This window comes from Pseudorca crassidens, chromosome 19 (genome assembly GCF_039906515.1).
Source record: "Pseudorca crassidens isolate mPseCra1 chromosome 19, mPseCra1.hap1, whole genome shotgun sequence".
Lineage (NCBI taxonomy): Eukaryota > Metazoa > Chordata > Mammalia > Artiodactyla > Delphinidae > Pseudorca > Pseudorca crassidens.
The window spans coordinates 57690088-57710648 of NC_090314.1; the positions used below are offsets into that span (position 1 = coordinate 57690088).

A 20561-nucleotide genomic window follows, 5' to 3' on the forward strand; every position below is an offset into this window, starting at 1 on the left:
AAACTGTAATTGAGGAGCAAGGCATGTTCCACTTAGAGCTGCTTTAGTCGTAACATAATCTGATGTTCAGCAGTAGTTCTGCCAGATGGACTTCAATGCACAAAACGAGTACCCTTCGCTCCCTCCCCCCAGGCTGTGAATCATTGAACTGGCACCCAGCCATCCAGCTGAAGATACAGGGATTCAGACAAGTGAAAACATGGGAATCTTAGAAAAAGCCATTGAGTTTGCTTTTGGAGTGTGGTTAGAACGTGTGTTCAAGGGAAGAAGCAACATGAGTCCTATGAAAGTTTTGTAACATAAAGAGAGGGGTCCCTAGCACTTGAGGGAGAGCCTTTGGAAGACTCACAGGAAGAAACAACAGTGAAAAACTGACAACGTGCTCTCAGTCCAAGGCATTTAGGAAGGATTGGGGCACTTTTAAGTTTTATATCCTGAATCATTTGAAGTTTTTGCATTGAGCATGCATTGATTTTACATTAAAAACTATCACTAGTGGGGCTTCCCTGGTGGAACAGTGGTTGAGAGTCCGCCTGCCAATGCAGAAGACACGGGTTCGTGCCCCGGTCCGGGAAGATCCCACATGCCACGGAGCGGCTGGGCCCGTGAGCCATGGCCGCTGAGCCTGTGCGTCCGGAGCCTGTGCTCCGCAACGGGAGAGGCCACAACAGTGAGAGGCCTGCGTATCGCAAAAAAAAAAAAAAAAAAAAAAAAATCACTAGTAAAATAGGATTATGCTTTTCAAGTCACAAGAGAGAAAAGTACATCCTATATGGCAAAAGTTAAAGAAATCAGCAAAAACGTAAGTAGCATAAATACAGAACCAAACATACTTAGGATTATTATGGATCAGTAAAGACCCCTATTAGAAGACAGTAATTTAAACTGGGTCAGCTAAAATCCAACTACAAGCTGTCCATCCTTTAAAAAATAAAAGGCAATTCCCTGGTGGTGCAGTGGTTAGGACTCGGTGCTTTCACTGCTGGGCTGGGTTCGGTCCCTGGTGGGGGAACTAAGATCCCACAAGCAGAGGCGTGGCCAAAGAAAAAGTTAAAGAAGGATACATTGGCTATATCAAGGGTTCCAACTCCTTACTCTAAAAACCGGCATTGAAGGAAAAAAAAAAATGCATTTATCCTGCTTTAATTTAAACAACGGTATTTCAGGATAAACTAATAGACCTAGTTAATGATAGAAAGTGCTTTACAAACTATGCGGAAAGAAAGCAACATTGGAAAAAGCACTATTTTGTAATCCCTAATGAAATACAGTTGACCCTTGAACAACACGAGTTTGAACTGCATGGGTCCATGTATATGTGGACTTCTTTCAATAAGTACATACTACAGAACTACACCATACAAGGTGGGTTGAATCCAAGCTTGGTTGAATCTGTGGGTGGGTAGGGGCCAACTGTAAGCTTAGATTACTTGACAGAGGAGGGTCAGCAACCCTAATCCGCAGGTTGTTCAAGGGTCAACTGTGGTTTATTCAGGCAAAGATCATTAATGGATGAGACCATAATATGAAAGTCTGATGAAGCACTTGACAGTGATCAGGCTGTCACCTCCTGATGCCAAACCCATATTATGTACCTTCTGACATATTAACTACACAGCACCATTTGAAAGTATTTTTGCCAAAATGTTGAACCTGGATTTAAAAATCAAGGCATTAAAAGTAACTTCCAATTTAGAAGAAATATCTGGGATAGAAGAACAAGTTAAATGACACCACAAAGAAGATAACTCCAAAATGTGGGACATTTTACAGGAAATCTGACCTTTTGTTATTCAACATGTCAATGGCGTGGGGCAGGAGAGGAGGGAAGGTGGGGCAGCTTTAGATTAAAAAGCGACCCGGCATCCAAATCCTGTGTGTTTGGACCTTATTTGGATCCTGATTTGCACCAATCAACTGTAAAAAGATAATTAATTGAGATGATTATTGAAGTATGTAGGGATAAAACGATGTGATGTCTGGGATTGCTTTAAAATACTTAAGAAAGGGCTTCCCTGGTGGCGCAGTGGTTAAGAATCTGCCTGCCAATGCAGGGGACATGGGTTCAAGCCCTAGTCCGGGAAGATCCCACATGCCGCGGAGCAACTAAGCCCGTGCGCCACGACTACTGAGCCTGCACTCTAGAGCCCACGAGCCACAAGGACTGAAGCCCGCGTGCCTAGAGCCTGTGCTCCACAAGAGAAGCCACCACAATGAGAAGCCTGCGTGCGCAACAAAGAGTAGCCCCCCCCCGCTCACTGCAACTAGACAAAGCCCGCGCGCAGCAATGAAGACCCAATGCGGCCATAAATAAATAAATGATTAAAAAAAAAATACTTAAGAAAAAGAAAAGGATAAAAGGGATTAATAGAGTGAATGCAACAAAATCTTGATAACTGATGGATCTAGGTTGGTTCATTTACTATTCTCAGTTTCTGGGTATGTTTGAAATTTTTCATAAGAATTTTTAAAGCATGGGCAGAAATGTAGATTTATAATATTACTATCTAGCAAAGTAGAAATCGAGACAAAAACATGACATGGGCCAAACGCAGCTCTTAACTAATAAAGGAAACCATTCACATGAAAAAAATAATGATTGGAACCTTGATGTACTGAAAAAAATAACATTAAAACCATATAAAGCAAAAAAGTTGAAAAGAAATTTCTAGAAACATAACTTTTAAAGATTTTAACATACCTTTCTATTTTTGACATTTGCAAGACAAGTGAGACTAGAGCAAACTATAATAAAGACTCATTTAATAGCTTATATACTAAATTCTATGTCATGCGAACAGAATAACTGGAAACCGATAACATTAGACAACCAACAATTAATACGCACAGTACAAACTACAATAACACAAAACAATACAGAAATGCAGCCACTTGGAAACTGAAACTCTCCTAAATCTTGGATCAATGAGAAATTAAATATGTAATTACAGAATGTTTGGAAGAAAAAATAATATGAACATTTCATATTAAAACAAAGCAAAATGACGGCATTAAATTGTGTCGTAGAAAAACATTTCATTACACAATACGTTTTGATTACAGAAAAGAATCAGAAAATATAGATAAGAAAAATAGGAAATATTGAAAAAATTAATAAATTGGGTTATAAGTTAATACTCTCATATTAAGTATCATAAAAAGCTAAAGAATAGAGATTTCCCTGGTGGTCCAGTGGTTAAGACTTCACCTTCCAATGCAGGGGGTGTGGGTTCAATCCCTGGTCGGGGAGCTAAGATCCCACATGCCTTGGGGCCAAAAAACCAAAACAGAAAACAGAAGCAATATTGTAACAAATTCAATAAAGACTTTAAAAAAAAAAAGCTAAAGAATAATTAGATCAATGGAAAAGAACAGAATATTCAGGAAAAGTCCATACTGTATTAGGATTAAGTACAGTTTACCCCTGTACAACCAGTGTTTGAATTGCAGCTCACTTTCACGCAGATTTTTTGAACTGTAAACACTACAGGACTACATGATCCGGGTTGGTTGAAGCTGAAGCTCGGCGCCCCTAACACCCCCCCACCCCACCTGTGTTATTCAAGGTATATGCATATAAGTATTTACTAAATAATTTAAGTAGCATTTTGAATCATTGAGGAAAGGCACTGATCTAAGTGTTTAAATATTTGTAAAACAGGAACAGATCCTTACTTGACACTTAAAAATAAATTCCAGTTACAGATGTAAATGTTAAAAAAAAAAAACCCACAAGAACAACAGGAAAAATTGTAGGTGAATATTTATATAAGCTTCAGGTGAGAGGATTTTTCAAACACCAAAGCAGAAACCAGAAACTACAATGAAAACAATGGATAGATTTGGGTGGGGCGGGGCGGGGAGTGGGGATCAGGCACTTGGGGATCCTGCAGGCATCTTCAACTTGAGATAATCAGCCCTGAACTCATCCCTTCCCCATCTGTCTTGGGGGGTGGCACCACTGTCCCCCAAAATCCTGGGCACCATCTTGGGCTCCTTGTCTCCCTCATCCCACAGCAGTTAGGAACCAGATCCACAGGTTCCATTTCCTGAACATCTGTTTTACTTCCCTCCTCTTGGTGTCCCTGCTATCGCCTCCATTCATGGTTTGCTTATTTCTTCCCTGAACCATACATCTTTCCCTAAGGGGTCTCTCTGCCTGCACCCTCACCTGCCTCTAATTCATTTTTTTTTTTTAATATTTATTGGAGTGTAGTTGATTTACAAGGTTGTCTCTAATTCATTCTTTTTTTTAAAAAAATTATTTATTTATTTATTTTTGGCTGCGTTGGGTCTTCATTGCTGCACGCGGGCTTTCTCTAGTGGCGAGCAGGGGCTACTCTTCCTTGCGGTGCGCGGGCTTCTCATTGCAGTGGCTTCTCTTGTTGCAGAGCATGGGGCGCGCAGGCTTCAGTAGTTGCATCACATGGGCTCGGTAGTTGTGGCTCACGGGCTCTAGAGTGCAGGCTCAGTAGTTGTGGTGCACAGGCTTAGTTGCTCCAGGGAATGTGGGATCTTCCTGGACCAGGGATCAAACCCGTGTCTCACTAGCATTGGCAGGCGGATTCTTAGCCACTGCGTCACCAGGAAAGTCCCTCTAATTGATTCTTTTTTTTTTTTTTTTTTTCCTATTGCGGTACGTGGGCCTCTCACTGTTGTGGCCTCTCCCGTTGCGGAGCTGTGCTCAGCAGCCATGGCTCACGGGCCCAGCCGCTCCGCGGCATGTGGGATCCTCCCGGATCGGGGCACGAACCCGTGTCCCCTGCATCAGCCGGCGGACTCCCAACCACTGCGCCACCAGGGAAGCCCTCTAATTCATTCTTTACCATGCTGCCAAGGGGATCTTTAAAATGCAAGTATAGTTATTTTGCTCCTCTGCTTAAAACCCTCTGCCCGCAAGATCAAATGTAAATTTCCTTACTCCAGGGTTCTCTCTTCGTACATTGTTCTCCTTCCTCCATTATAGCCATAGCAGATTGCTAACTGCCCCTCTCACGCGCCCCTTACCTTCAGACATTTGCGATTCCGGTTCGTCATCCTAGAAGGTTAGGAAAATCTAGAGGATTCTAGAAGATTCTCTGTTGAGTGCCAGTACTATACCTTAGTCATATTTATATTTCCCAGGGCTTAGCACTGTGCTTGGCATTTAGAAGAATCTTAATATGAATTCCTTATGAATGAAAGAGAAGAGATGTAAGATGAAATTTGAGCCTTCAGGGGTTCACGTCTGGTAGGAGAGTATCACACAAAAACCTTGAATAATGGAGCAAGCTAGTATCATAGTAAATAGTGATGACCATGACTTACAGAGCACACACTACGTTCCAGGGACTGTTCTAATCACTGAGCATAAATACTCCTCACGATAACCCCATGAAGTAGGTAGTGTGTCACCCAAGATATTAAAGAAGTCCTCTGAAGGTGACGAGATTACCAATGGTACCTTTGCCGTTCTGTACCCAGAAGCCTTCTCTGACTACTCAACTAATAGTTTCCCATCACCCTCTTTATTTTGAAATCCTCCTGGCATTAGTTTACTGTCTTTTCTCTCACTTGAATGTTGGCTCCGTGGACGCAGGGCCTGGAGGATGGTTTTAGCGGTAGCCCCAGCTTTGCAGGCTAGGCCTGTGATGCTGCAGCCACGCGGCAGGGCTTGGGAGCCAGAGAGAGCTGGGAAGTATCATCCCTAAAACTTGGAGGCTGGCTTAGAGCAGAGAGCACAGGAAGAATTCTGGACGACTCTGGAGAAGGGAGAGGGGGATTCTGTACTTCTAGTTTGTTATTTCTTTCTACAAAAGTACAAGGAAGGGTGGTTTTTAAACTTTTTTGAGTCAAGGACTTATGAAAACCTGATGAACAATACAGCCTCTCCCCGAGTAAATACAGCATCCCCGAAGGGCACACAGTGCGATAGTCAACTTGGATGCACACCCATAGCTCCTCAGGGCTTCAAGGTAAAAAAAAAAAAAAAAAAATCATCCCTGGTCAGAAAAGTACAGTTAAAACAAAAATTAAACATTTTACCAAAGGATAATTATATATATATATATATATACACACACACACACGCACACACACACACACACAGGAGAGTGTGAAAATCATAAATGTACATTTCCCCGATAATCCTTTTATTTATTTATTTTTTATTGAAATATAGTCGATTTTCAATGTTGTTAATTTCTGCTATACGGCAAAGTGATTCAGATATGCATATTATATATACATGTTATATATATATATACACACATTCTTTTTAATATTATTTTCCATTATGGTTTAATCACAGGATATTGAGTATTGTTCCCTATGTTATACAGTAGATAATCCCTTTTTATTTTATTTATTTTTTATTGAAGTATAGTTGATTTTAAATGTGTTAATTTCTGCTGTACAGCAAAGTGATTCAGATATATATATTATATATACATAGACACATTCTTTTTAACACTTTTCCATTATGGTTTAATCACAGGATATTGAATATAGTTCCCTGTGCTATACAGTAGGACCTTGTTGTTTACCCACGAATCCCTTTTTAAATACTCCTGGGATCACCCGATGTGAGCGTGCCATCTTTTCCCCGCGGGACTTGGGTATACTCAAGAGATTGGCAGTTATCCCCACTGTCCAATGCGCGTGCTGTACACACGAGCTTCGTTGCACCCCTCCTGGCCCTAGCACAGGGCAGTGTGGTGGGTGCCGTCTCAAGGGAGACAGAGTCCACACCAGGACTGAGGGCATGGGGGTGGGCGGCGCCACACACCGCCTGCCCGTCTCCCGTGGAGGGTTTAGGGGGCAGGGAGGGACGGGCTAAGGTGTTGCCTGATTTTAACTTTATAGCGGTGGACTCACACAGAACACGCTCGCTTCTTTTGCACAGAGATTTGTAGCTTGCAGAGCCCTTTCACCACGTTGTCTGTTTAGATGCCAACCCGAAGAGGCAACAAGAAGTGGGGAACCATTTTCCGTCATAACGGTTTACCTTTAAAAGTATAGTCAGGTTCGATCAAAAAGAAAGGGCAAATTAATTGCAACAGAGACATACACACACACCCGCACACACACAAATGGTCTTAAAAAGAGAAAATGTGCCTCATGAGTTTTTTACCTTAAAAAGGTAGAGATGCAAAAGCGACACGCAGTGGTTAAGCCACCTCACCCCAGATGGGACTCGAACCCACAATCCCTGGCTTAGGAGGCCAGTGCCTTATCCATTAGGCCACTGGGGCTTCTCGCAAGCGGCGCCGGATCACATGCCTCTTGAACTATGAGGTCGCATGGCTGCGTAATGACGTCAGCCCGGAAGTTTCCAGGTGCAAAGCCCGTTTGGACACGAGCCCGAACTACCAGGTCCAGGTGACGGAAGTAGCTGCTGTGAGAGGGTCCGAAGGGCTCTACGTGTCTAAAACAAGGGCAAGGACTGGGATTTGGTTGCAGTACAAGAGTGCTATCCTCTTTTCGGGACGAAAACGTTTCGACCACGAAGGGGCTCAAACTGTTAATCCGAAGTCAGACATTTTATTCATTAGGGCACGCGGCCTCCTCGCGAAGTAGGAGTCACCCGTAGACTTATTTGGTGACCCAAGGCCGCACCAGCGCTGACGCCAGACGCAGGGACCGCACTGTGGTTCTTCCTCCGCCACACCTGGGACACACCTTGTGGCCAAACGCACACGGTCGTTACTTGCGCCAACGCCACCTTCAAGGGCGGGGTGCACTTAACTATCGCATTGCGAGCCTGTGGGCGTCGTGACCGCGTGGCCTAACGGATAAGGCGTCTGACTTCGGATCAGAAGATTGAGGGTTCGAGTCCCTTCGTGGTCGGCTTAGTTTTGGACGAGGGTCTCCTGGCTTTGGTGGCTCAATAATCCTAACCCGCTTCGTTTGCGGTTTCATCAACCTCTTCGCGCGTCCTTCGGGCATATTGACGCTCACCTTCCTGCCCCCCGGCACTGCGCAGTCGCCTCAGCTTGAACCTTAACTTTTCTCGTAGCCCCGCGGGTGTGCCCTCCGGTTGTCCTGCAGGCTGCCCAGGGCCGGCCCTCGTTCTTCGGGTCCACTGTGCGGCGGGCGTCATGGCAGGCCCGAGTGAGGCCTGTCCGCGTGCGGCTGCACGTTACCATGGACCACGTGGTGCACCCTTGTTATCGAGCCCCAGTGGCCTAATGGATAAGGCACTGGCCTCCTAAGCCAGGGATTGTGGGTTCGAATCCCACCTGGGGTGGAGTCAGGGTTAGAGAGTTTCACCCCAAAGTAACTTTTGTGCTCGCATTGCGCGGGCCTCCGAGGCTGTAGCCTAGGGATCTAGGGACCCAGGGGCTCCCTACCCGCCTGGTCTCTGCTCGCCTTCTGCCGTGCAGCGTACCAGGGCCTCATTTGCAGCCAAGTAGTTGGCGTATCCCAGCCTCGGGCTCAGTGTCCCGCACTCCCCCTTCGTGTCCTGGTGACGTTACACCCTTGCTCTGGCCCTTTACCCTCGGCCTGTGAGCTGTCCCAAAGTTGGTGGCTTCCAGGGGCGCAGGGGTGTAGTCACTGGCTTTGGGATCTCTCCTTGGGGAACCGGTTGTTCGGTCTTCCACCCGCGGGCCCGAACGCAGTGTGTTTGGAGTCTTCCATGCGGTGGAACCACAGCGCAGGAATTCCAGAGTCCTTTACGGACGGAAGGAGCCAAAAAGGTGCCCTTACCCCAGGTGGGACTCGAACCCACAATCCCTGGCTTAGGAGGCCAGTGCCTTATCCATTAGGCCACTGGGGCCTGTGCTTCATCCTCGCTGGCATCTCTCCCCCTAGTAGGCGGTCCGACCCCGGGCCTTGCAAAGCACGACTTAACGGGGGGCCGAGGCCGCGAGAGGGTAGGCTCTCAGGTGCTCACAGTCAACCGTTAGGAAGAAACCTCGGTGGGAAGTGAACTCACCACCTTCTGCCACCCGCACCCGGAAGCACAGTGGGGCCTGGGAGGCCGGCGCTGAGGCTGCCGGACACCTGGACCATGGATGGCGGGTGAAGGCTGCCGTTTGTAGGCATTTCCAAATTTTACCACCGTGGCCATTTTGTCCACCTCTACAGAACTGACAGAAAATCCAAGAATTTTAGGAAAAGGTAGTGTAGGAAGGGAAGGAGAACAAACTAGTATCAATCACAAATACTGAAACACAAAGTCAAAATCCCCCATCATGAAACGATGTACAACGGGGAGGAACAAATCCTTCCAGTCTTAATAGCAGAAATATATACGTACGCAAATATATAATATACAGGAAAGAAATGGATCACCCAACTAGATACTTCACTCTAATATTCTGTTCCTTTAAACTGTTATACAAAAGGTAATACAAATACAGAAAAAGCACACTTTAAAATGTTACACACGTTTAAAATCCATTACTAAAAGTCACGCGGATCTGAAAGATATAACAGGAGAAGCTTTAGCCAAGAGCAGTGTTCACTTCCTGTGGTGCCTGCGTTGAGACCTTTGCCTTCCAGGGACTTGGAGACATTCTTTTTTTTCTCTCACCCACGTATAGAGTCTGCACAAACCCTTAATACCAGCAAGAAAGAGGAATGTACTCCACCTGGCTCCAGTCTCCAGCCTTGAGAATGTCCTCCTTTCAGTTACTAATTGGTCTGTTTGCTGAGGTGTAACATCCATGCAGTAAGGTGTACAGATCTTAAGGTCATGGCTGGATGAGATACAGAACAGTTCCAGCGCCGCTGAAGGCTCTCTTATATCCCCTCCCCATCAGTCACCACTGCCTCCGAGTAAATACTTCCCTCTCGTTACCATAAAGCAGTAGTTTTGCCTGGTTTTGAACTTCATACAAATGGAATCATATTCTTTTATAGTCTGGCCTCTATCACTCATCATTGTGTGAGTTCACCCATGTTCATTCTTTTGCCCTCAACCTTTTTTTTTTTCTTTAAATGACAGGTCCTGCCCTTGTTCTCCACTCTCTGTCCCCTGGCTTTTGTTTCTCTTTACCTCCTTCCCCTCTTCCGTATCTCGAATGCTTTCCCAGGTCCCTTCACATGCCACCAATGTCTTCTGAGGGCCTCACAGGTCCAGCACTAGGCTCGAGTTTAACCAGAGAGATGCCCTCTCTGGTTTCCCGCCACCATCATCTTGCCCTGCCTTGCCTCATCTTCAACTGCTCCTCCATTCCCAAGACTCTACTTGTCCCCTGTCCTGCATCTCCAGCTTTGACCTCACTCCCCAGCTCCAGCTCCATTCCCTCTCCTGGCTATCTCCACCTAAGCATTCCTCCTCAGGCCCCACAAAGTCAGCTCCTCAAAGGCAAAACCATACCCATCATCCAACCATCCTCTCAAGCCTGCTCCCTCAGTGACTTTCCTGGCTGAAAGCTCAGCACCCTGTCACACACCAGCTCGCACTCCACCCAAGCCAATTTTCTGTCCCCATAACCCTTTTGCACCTGCTATTTTCTCTCCATGCCAGTAGTCACTGCCCTAGTTCCAGGATGGGTCCCTAACTGCTCACATGGGTCTGTCCATCAACCTGTGTCCACTTCCCCGCAGTCTTTTCTCATTCAGTCACGGTCAGATTAATCTTCCCCTGACAGCCTCTGTAGGGGTGGAGTCTAAATGTCTTAGCTGTCACATTTAAGGCCTTTCTAGGCCTGGCTCCCACTCAAGGTGGCAGGTGTGTCTTCCACAGCTCCTCACCCCCTGGCTTCCAGCCAAACTGGAACTGTTTAATCATGGCTAAACTGTTAATTATGGCTAACATTCGCTGGGTGTAGGCTCAGTGCCACTAACCACTACCACCCTACGAGGTGGGCACTAACAACATCATCCCTAGTTTATAGATGGTGAAGCTAAGGTTCAGAGAGGCCGAGTAGTTTGCCCAAGGCTGCACAGCTGGGGGTGGTGGAAATCAGCAGCTGATCCAGCGCAGCTGGCTTCACAGCCCATTCTCTCAATACTATGGTTTACTGTCCTGGCCACAGGCAGGGCCCTTGGCCATCACTGGAGCCTCCAGGTGACAAGCTCTTACCTTGCTCCCTTGGCCAGCCCCTCCCCTTCTTCCATCCCATCTCAAGCACATCAAGTACATCTTCACTGACCATCCAGCTGGAACTAGTTCCTTCCCAAAATCTATTTAGACCTTTCTTGTGTTATTTACCACGTTTTAGGTCATGTTACCCAGACGAAGCCATTTTTCTTCTCAGCTTTTATCATCCTCTGATCAAATGGAAGTTCTCTGGAAGAAAGGACTTTTGTTTTGTTCATTGCTGATTCCCCAGGACCTGGCCCATTGCCCGGTATTCAATAAGTATTTGTTGAATTAATGAACCAAAGAATGCTGCACTTCCTTGTATATGAGCCTCAGCTCCCTACTGGGCTCTGAGTCCCTTGAGGACAGGGACCCTATCTTCCACATCTTTTGTATTTCATAAGAGTCATTTATTGGGACTTGCCTGGTGGCACGGTGGTTAAGACTCTGCCTGCTAATGCAGGGGACACAGGTTCAAGCCCTGGTCCAGGAAGATCCCACATGCCATGGAGCAACTAACCCCGTGTGCCACAACTACTGAGCCTGTGCCCTAGAGCCCGCGCTCCGCAATAACAGAAGCCACCGCAGTGAGAAGACCACGCACTGAAACGAAGACCCAACACAGCCAAAAATAAATAAAATTAAAAAAAAGAAAAAAAATCTAAATTCCTCAATTTGAACCCGAGACCCTGCACCTTGAACTTCTATCTCCCTCTCCAGACTCACCTCTCACAACGACCTGGACAAATTCCCCATTCAGATGGATTCCTCATCGTCTCCTCCACCCCAGCCTTTTCTCTGGTCTCCTTTATTCACACTGTTCCCTTCAACTGGCATGTCCTCCCGGCTCTCGACTGATTAATATTCTAGCCCTGTCTCCAGGCCCAGTTCCGATGCCCACGCACCTGTCTCAGCCCTTCTGCCCCGTGTTCCCAAAGGGCTCATCCCTCTGTGCTCCCCCGGGGCTGTACAATCAGCCAATAATTATTAGGCAGATTTAAACTGAGAGAAAAGGGAGGAATTCTGTTCTGAAGCATTCTGAGAAGCGGAAGCCCACTGAGTTCAGAACTTTATTGCAACTAATATATTAAATGGATAATAGAGGTTTGACAACATGGTAATTGCCTGTAAAGACCTCTGCAACCACTGCCTACAACCCTCATTCCAGATGAACATTCCTGAGATGGTTCCAATGTTACAGACAAGCACTGACAACAAACAACACACACGTCTCCTGATGGTGTTAAAGCTCCCTCGGTGGCAGCTGCCTGGAGGCCCTAAAGAGGGTCTTTGCCAGCTCGAGGGGATGATTTCAGTCCACATCTACCCTCCTGCTGGTCTTTATGGCAGAATTTATTCTCTTTTTTCTCAGCCTTTCCCGATTCATGTTTTCTATCCTGAAAACAAAGAAAAACACAATTATGCCCAGATGCCCAATCAGTGGTTATCGAAGTGGTGAGAGGAGCTGGCAGCTGAGCGGGAAGCAGAGCAGCCGAAGCAGCAGGCGCCGGCCCAGAAGCCTCCACTCCGGGTCCGAGTCTCTCCCATTCCCGGAGCTTGTCCACCTGCCTGCTGGCAGGTCGTGGGCTTCACCGTGCCTCCTTTCTTCCCTGTGTAGCCCCTTGTCCACACGAATTGGTTTGCAGAAGCTCAGGGAAGTTTCCGGTACCTGATTTTCTGAAGTGCAGCATCTTCTCTGGATGGCTCCTTGGCTGGCTGGCTGGCCTCAGTAATCATGTCTCGAATTTTCTGTAGGCAATCTGCCAGATTTCGGAACTGATAGCGGCTGCATTCAGAGGTAAGGATCAACTCTCCTGCCCTGTTGATCTTATTTTTGTGCTGCGGAGAACAAAGGCAAAACCAGAGTTCTACAGAGTAAAGGCCTAAAAGTGACTGAGGGTTAAAGAGAAAGGAAGGGGCCCGTGGTCACGGGGCCCGTGGTTACCGTGACCGCCATCTTCTGCCGTACAGGCTCTGCAATCCACTCGGCGCTGGCCAGGTGGAACCTGACTTCAGCCTTGGAATTTACTGTAAATAAAGGGAGGGGGCGCGGGTCACTGAGACGCTCGGGCAGGCTCAGCGCCGGGTGGCTGGTGACCACCGGATTCTGAACCACAGGGAGGTGAGACACCCACCCGGGGCTGTTTCTACCCTGTGTGAACTCGGGGATACAAACTGGGCTATGGAATGAGCCTGCAAAGATAGTGAGGCACATCCAGACACAAATAAACTTCCAGGAACAAAACGCCTAGTGCTTTCTTCCTCTTACAATGTACTGGGTTCTGAAAAGAACGTGGGGGGTGCGGAGGAGCAGTCTTACAATGTACTGGGCTCTGAAAAGACTGTGGGGGGGGGGGCGCAGGAGCAGGGAGCGGGTCCAGGAGAACGAAGGAAACCTGCTCTTGGAGCCGGCTGCCAGCTCACACTGTGACTTCCCTTTGCTTAGACTCCCAAGCCAGTCCTAGTCCTAGCAACCCACAACTGAGAGTCTGAGAATCAGACCACATTCAGAAGAATAAAGAGGGTTATTATATAAATGGGCGGTATTTAAGCTTCTGAAAAAAAAAATCTCTTTACTGCCACATGAATGTAAACACAGAAGTCCTCAAGTCCGTCTCTCAGAAAAGCTTTAAAGTGAAAGAAAACAAGGCACCGTTGTACCTTTGTTAACATTCTGGCCCCCAGGACCACTACTCCGACAATAAGATATTGTCAAGCGATCTGAAAAACAGAACACACACCAACAAAATATTATCACAGGGCAAAGCATGCAAACTGCTAATTTACCATCAACATCAGTATCCCTATTCGTCTCTCTTTCAATGACGTAACATTCAGATCAGTAAAGTCAGAGATTAGTTACAGATGTCAAAAGTAAAATCAAGGGTCTCCCAAGGCCACAGAGAGAGCAGAGGAGGTGAAATTACAACCCAGGTTGTCTGCTTCTGGTCTAGTATGTTCCACTAGATCTGACTGCCCTTGCTTTTTGCTGTTAGTTTGTTTTAAGGCAAGGACTCTTGGGCTTCCCTAATGGCTCAGTGGTTAAGAATCCGCCTGCCAATGCAAGGGACACGGATTCGAGCCCTGGTCCGGGAAGAAACCACATGCCGTGAAGCAACTAAGCCCGTGCACCACAACTGCTGAGCCTGTGTGCCACAACTACTGAAGCCCGCGCACCTACAGCCCGTGCTCCGCAACAGGAGAAGCCACCACATCACTGCGCACCGCAACAAAGAGTAGCCCGCTCACTGCGGCTAGAGAAAGTCTGCGCGCAGCAACAAAAACCCAAAGCAGCCACACACACACAAAAAGCCTTATTAAAAAAAAACAGGGCTTCCCTGGTGGCGCAGTGGTTGAGAGTCCGCCTGCCGATGCAGGGGACGCGGGTTCGTGCCCCGGTCGGGGAAGATCCCACATGCCGCGGAGCGGCTGGGCCCGTGAGTCATGGCCGCTGAGCCTGCGCTCCGCAACGACAGGAGAGGCCACAACAGTGAGAGGCCCGCGTGCCGCAAAAAATAAATAATAATAATAAATAAAGCAAGGACTCTTTCAAAAGCTCAAGCTAAGGGACAAACTGAGTTTAATGTTCTATTCTGAAATGCAGTGGATGTGGACTCCCCAGAGGGGAGGTGGCTCTCATTCCTCGTGAGTTGCGTGTGCACCCCTGGGCCTCGGTCGCGGTCAGTGGATGAAAACACCTGCTGGGTGAATGAGCGCTCCATTTGGAGCTGGGAGCCCCGTCTTCTAACACCAGCTCATCACTGACTGATTTTGTGACCTCCACAAACTCCCACCGCTTCTCTGGGTCTTGGTTGGTCTGTTTTGGATCTGTAAAATGAGGTTTCTTCCTTCTATTTTTGTAATTCATGAAAAGCAGCCTTGTAGTATCTGAGGGAAGCCGGGAAGGCAGAGCAGCGGAAAAGTTCCAGAAGACTGGGTGGTGAGCTGCAGGGGCTTTGGGGGGCGAGGAGTGCGGCCCCGTGGTGGTGGAGGGCCGGCCTCAGCGGGCAGCGGTGACCTCGCCAGATGGCTTCTGAGAGGCCCTTTGACAAATCAAATGAACTCATTTTTCTGAACAGGTGAGGAATACGTGTGGTTCCGCGGGGGGAGAGGCGGGCGGTTCTACCCTGGGGCTGGTGGCCTTGTCTGCATCCGTACAGGCCAGCCAGGCACGGGGAGACCTGGGCCCCTCTCAGAGAACACGAGCAGAGGCAGCTGAGGAGCGGCCACTGGGTCATCTGCCTGCCCGTCCCCCCGAGGCTGTCAGGAGACAGCCTCCCTTCTCTCTGGGTCTCGGCCTCCTCCTGCCTCAGGGCACAGCTGCGGGCCTCAAACTGCTGAGCAGCGCAGGACGCCGGCTCCTCTGCTGTAGACCGTGGTCGCCTGGCCTCCCTGTTTCAGGGTCACCCTGAGCAGCGCAGGACGCCGGCTCCTCTGCTGTAGACCGTGGTCGCCTGGCCTCCCTGTTTCAGGGTCACCCTGAGCAGGACGCCGGCTCCTCTGCTGTAGACCGTGGTTGCCTGGCCTCCCTGTTTCAGGGTTACCCTGAGCAGCGCAGGACGCCGGCTCCTCTGCTGTAGACCGTGGTCGCCTGGCCTCCCTGTTTCAGGGTCGCCCTGAGCACGGGCCACCGGGCGCCGGCGCCTCTGGCTGCTCTCCTCTCGCTGTCTGCGCGCCAGAAACTCTCTGAACCTCAGGAGGGTTTTGCTTGTTCCTTTACAGGCCACGCCTTAGGCTTGATGGGCACAAAATTATGAAGTTATGCAAATGGTTTACAGGGAGAAGTCCCCACTCCTGCTCCCCAGCCACCAAGTTCCCGGTTTGTCCTTTCCCCTCCCCTCCCCACGGCAGTCCCTGTGTCCAGGGTCCTTCACATCCTCGCAGATCTACGTGTACATCCAGAAGTGTGTCTTTCAGATATATGTAAGTGAAACACAAATGGTAGCTCACTATACAGATGCTTCCATACCTTACTTTTTTCAAATAACAATCAATTCATCTATCGTAAAGACTGTTCCACGTCACAAGACCATCAGGAGCTCTCTGTTCGTGCTGGGCACTGCACAGCACTCCGGAGTGGCTGCCTCATCACTTTTTTTTTTCCTTTCTATTCTCAACAATGCTGAAAGGACTCTGCTTTTGTAACCCCAGACAGTTTCTTTACTTTCTTTGGTTTGGAAAGACCTGGAAGGAATGTGTGAGGGGTAGAGGAAATGACCGATTTTTTTATCAGCCCAAACTACTCACCTATAGGAATGTCGTAGTTGGCTTGCTCTGCATCATCCTGTAATGTAACATATACGGTGTCAAATAAACATTACCTACTGGGCGACTCCTAACTGTTCCAGGGCAACAAAGCAGAAATGATGTAAAGCCACGACATGAATGTAATACAACTATTTTCAGGTCTCCAGCAAAATTGTATCAGGATGACAGAAACATCTTCCCCAGACTCCAGAGGTACTGCCTCAGAAACACTCCTCCAGGGAAACGGAACTGACTTCTCCAGCCTTCCCTGCCACTGCCCCCTGACTCCACTTAGCTAGTGTCGGGAACTACCAGCGCCCAGGGGAGGGAAGGTGCCACAGTACATGTACATCAGGCAGACTCCAAAAGGAACACCCTCTGCCAACCTGGAGCAACAAACCATGGGTCCCCTGTTCCTCCCCAGACCCCGGGAAGCTCGCATGTGAGGCTGTCTGCCTTCAACAGTGACTAGCACATCTGCCTTGAGGGTTTGTGTCAAGCTGACCTACTCACCCCAGGACCTCTCACCTTCACGTCTCCCCCGAGTTGTTCTTCCGAAGCCTCAAATCCTCGCATCCACAGGCCCAGTGCAAACACTACCCACTCTGAGGCTCTTCTGTGCCCCCAAGCTCAAAGTGTCTTCATCTGCCCCCACTCTGGCTGCGTTCATCACCCACCACCCCGTTTTTGCGGGGGGAGGGGGGCCCCGGGCCCCACCCCTACCCCCCCGCTGCACCGCATGTGGGATCTTAGTTCCCCCACCAGGGATCAAACCCGCGTGCCCTGCACTGGAAGCTTGGAGTCTTAACCACTGGACCGCCAGGGAAGTCCCTTCATCCCTTTTCATCTTAGAATTATCTGGGGGTGAAATCTCAGCCTACTCCACCTCTGCGTCGTGGAGACCCTGGGCTGCGTCCTCCTTGAAGCTCGCTCTTCCCTCCTTCTGAGCCGGCCTCTCCAGTTTCCTCTCACCTCCCCGTGACTTTCTCACTCTCCTTTGCTTGCTCTTTGCAACCTTTAAAAACTCTGAAATGTCCTGAAATCCTTCCTCTTCTCTCTTTCCCTAGAACATTCCATCCATCTCCTTTGAAAATACCACCTTTGGGAATTCCCTGGCGGTCCAGTGGTTAGGACTCAGTGCTTTCACTGCTGGGGCCCCTGATTCGATTCCTGGTGCGGGAACTAAAATTCCACAAGCTGGGCGCCACCAAATTAAAACAAAAAAAACAACTTTGTTGATGACTCCCAACCTTTTGGCTCAAACTCAAACCTCTTTCTTGAGGTAAAACCAACTGCTATTCGAGGTCTCCTCTCTCGAGTCTAACAGATGCCTCAAACCTCCTCACAGAAGACCTCCCTTCCTAACAACCTGAAGTAGCTCTCTGGCTATCACATCAAAACACTCTGGTCTATCCATTACTTCTCGCTCTCTGGTATGTTTTCCCCATTTGTTTACTGTCTGCTCCTTCCGCTAGAACATAAACTCCATGAAGTGGGAACTCTGTTTTATCGTGGTGGTATCTGCAACGCTTGAAACAGTGTCTGACACAGTAGGTACACGAGAAACTTTTTGTTGAATGTATGAACAGACAAACGAATGCTATTACCGTTCTGTCGTCTCCATTAATGGCAACACAATCCTTCCATTACTCAAGGCCCTAGACCTCAATTCCTCTTTTAATCTCACTTCTCAGGGAAAATCCATTAGCAAATCCGGTAGGCTTTCCCTTCAAAATTTATCTAGAACCTGACCAATTCTCACGACTCCTATTACTTCCACCCCGCTTATCATCTCTTGCCTATAATATTGCAATCTCCTCACTGGTCTTCCTGTTCTTGCCATTCTGCAACCTCTTCTCTAGAACAGTGATTTTTGTAAAACTAAGTTGGATCATTCCGCTCTTCTGCCTCCATCACATTCAGGGCAAAACTAAAGCCCTGTAAGCCCTATACAAAGGCCTCCCCACAGCCTTCTCCCCTTCAGCTTCATATCTGAGCCCCCTGCTCAGCCACACTGGCCTGCTTGCTGTTCCTTGAACCAGCGGAACATGCTACTGCCTTGAGGGGGGTGGTACCTGCTGTTCCCTCCGCAGGGATGCTTCTCTCCCTGCTTTTCTCACGGCTCCCTGCTGCCTTGTTTCTCCCGAGTCTTTACTCAAGCATCACCTTCTCAGAGGCCTCCTCGGACCAGCCTACTTACAATTGTAACCCCACCCCCTACCTTAGCACTCCTTCTCCCTTCCGGACTTTATTTTCTCCGAAGTACTTATCACATACTCTATGTTACTGATTTTCTTCATTGCCTGTCTCCCTCCATTAAGCAGATAAGCTCCACTAGCATTAGGATTTTTGTGTTTTGTTCACTACTCTGTCCCCATGCCTAGCATCGTGTATACACCATGCTTTCAACTGAAGTTTAAGTGAGTGAATGAATGAATAAATGAATGAACGCTCTCTTCCAATCCTGTAGGTGGAAACTCCATAGAACTGGGTGGGTCCAAACTCTCCCGCTCCGGGCCCTGATACAGCGCCTGCACACAGCGGACTGTCAATAAAGGTATCCTGAGGCAACGAACCAGAAGCTCTGTTTCCTCAGGCGTGCTGGGGTTACTAGAGGCTAAGGACCACGTCACTTGCTAAAAGGCTCCAAAAGGGAGCTACTTGGCAGCTTCCTGCCTTAATTGTCCTCTGTGGACGGCACTTTTCCCTTGGGACGAAAATTTGGGCCTGAGGGACGGGGAATGAATGCGGAAAAGCTGGTGATCTTGTAAGAAGCATAGCCAGCATGCTCTCCTGGCGCCGGCACACCTCGAGCCACACGGGAGGCCGCCAACCGCCTAGCCGCCCCCGTCCCCCAGTTGCTCGGGCAACCAGCCTCCTCCCGCGGCGACCGCCATGTTTGAGCGCGTCCGTCTCTTGGATTAGCAGCACGCCCGGCCAATGGGGCCCCGGCTGCCCGACGTCACCCAGCAAGAGTCCAGGAAACGCCCCTTCCGTCCGGCCCTCCCGGCTCACCGGAACCCTCCAGGCGGTGTCTGAGCCCCGCGATTTGGGGTAGAGCTTGTCCAGACTGTAGATGCTCTGGAATTCGGTACCCTCTACCTGTTTGTTCAGAGTCCGGTGGGGGCAGCGCGCGGGCCGCGGGAGCAGCCAGGATTCGGCTCGGTTCAGGCCCCAGCGTAGCCACCGTACGGCCGCCATGTTCGGGTCTCGGGGCCGCTTCCGGTGGGCGTTTTCTTCCGCGGTCCGTGGGCTCGCTCTTCCCTCGAGACTTTGGTTCCGCTAGACCTTTAGCGCCTGCCATGGGGAGGAAGCGAGCAGAGCTTCTGGCGTTGCTCTCGCGCGGAGCTTATTAGAGGCTTCTGGTCGGCCGCCTTCAGGAGGCCTGGTTGGTGCTTTGAGGGCATCTGCTGCGATGGGGAAGACGTTGGCCAGACAGCGAGCTCTCAAGGGAGCCTCCTGGTGAAAAGAGCCCCCGGATGCCGTGTCCCCCAGAAACACCACTTTTCTTCCTTTCGGTCTGTGCCTTCCTGGACCTATGTTCCCCCAAATCTCACAGCATCAACGAAGCATGCCCAGGTTCATCTCCATCCCCTTTACTCTTTGCCACTTTTTTTTTCACATCGCTCAATCTTATTTTTGTGTCTGTTGCCTGTCTCCCAGCCGGAATGTAATCACCTCCAGGAGGGCACTGGCTCATTGCTGGATCCCCAGTACCCAGAAGCTGGCACGTCATGGGTACTCAATAAATATTGTTAAAAGGGATCCTTTGGGAAGGTGTTTTGAAAGTTGAGTTCCGCCAGAGCTGAGTTTTAGTAACTTCAGGCTCATTCGCAAGGCAGCCTAAAAGCAAATCCCTGCTGAGCACCTGTGTGAAGGCTCTGCAGGACAAGTACCAGGATGGAGGAGAGGCGGGCAGGTAGAGAAAGAAATACTTTAGACAGTGGACACCCGCCCCAGCCGCCTGCTTTGTGGAGCTTGATGGCAGTCTCTCCAAGCCAGGAGATGAGGGGAGGATGGGGAAGTAGGTAGAGATTCAGACAGCCACAGACAGCCTAAGCAGAGCCCTTTTTACCGGACTGTTAAAAAATGAACTTGAAAACTGAGAAGTTCTAACTCTGAGAAAGGTTTAAAATAGAGCAAGCAGTGTTTGGAAACAGGTAAATGTTAGCTAAGTTGCTTTGTCGAGAGGCAGTGTGGTAAACGAAAACAGCTCAATAAATGTTAGTGATTATTAGTAATACTAGTGGTTATTTCTTAATGGCGGGTTCTATTTTTAGGAAAAGCACAATTATCTAGA

General features: G+C 48.7%; 1 protein-coding gene and 4 non-coding genes across 7 annotated transcripts; 2 read left to right on the forward strand and 3 right to left on the reverse strand.

Annotated features, from left to right (window-relative positions):
* Positions 1 to 7159: 7159 nt before the first annotated feature.
* On the reverse strand, positions 7160 to 7232 carry TRNAR-CCU (transfer RNA arginine (anticodon CCU)). Its single transcript has one exon. It is a non-coding gene; the product is annotated as a tRNA-Arg (tRNA).
* A 522-nt stretch (positions 7233 to 7754) lies between these two features.
* TRNAR-UCG (transfer RNA arginine (anticodon UCG)) lies at positions 7755 to 7827 on the forward strand. Its single transcript has one exon. It is a non-coding gene; the product is annotated as a tRNA-Arg (tRNA).
* Positions 7828 to 8154: 327 nt separating this feature from the next.
* TRNAR-CCU (transfer RNA arginine (anticodon CCU)) lies at positions 8155 to 8227 on the forward strand. The gene has a single exon. It is a non-coding gene; the product is annotated as a tRNA-Arg (tRNA).
* Positions 8228 to 8685: 458 nt separating this feature from the next.
* Positions 8686 to 8758, reverse strand: TRNAR-CCU (transfer RNA arginine (anticodon CCU)). Its single transcript has one exon. It is a non-coding gene; the product is annotated as a tRNA-Arg (tRNA).
* Positions 8759 to 12071: 3313 nt separating this feature from the next.
* On the reverse strand, positions 12072 to 19505 carry MRPL58 (mitochondrial ribosomal protein L58). Of its 3 annotated transcripts, none has more exons than XM_067717215.1 (6): positions 19277 to 19504; positions 16262 to 16298; positions 13676 to 13735; positions 12960 to 13042; positions 12684 to 12853; positions 12072 to 12411 (listed from the first exon to the last, which is right to left on the reverse strand). In XM_067717215.1, the coding sequence occupies exons 1-6, from the start codon at positions 19460 to 19462 to the stop codon at positions 12327 to 12329; spliced, it is 621 nt and encodes a 206-aa protein (XP_067573316.1). In that variant the 5' UTR covers positions 19463 to 19504; the 3' UTR covers positions 12072 to 12326. The 3 variants fall into 3 exon arrangements, with proteins under 3 accessions (XP_067573316.1, XP_067573318.1, XP_067573317.1); XM_067717217.1 differs by having other exon boundaries at positions 19364 to 19497; XM_067717216.1 differs by lacking the exon at positions 13676 to 13735 and having other exon boundaries at positions 19277 to 19505.
* Between the last annotated feature and the right edge of the window lie 1056 nt (positions 19506 to 20561).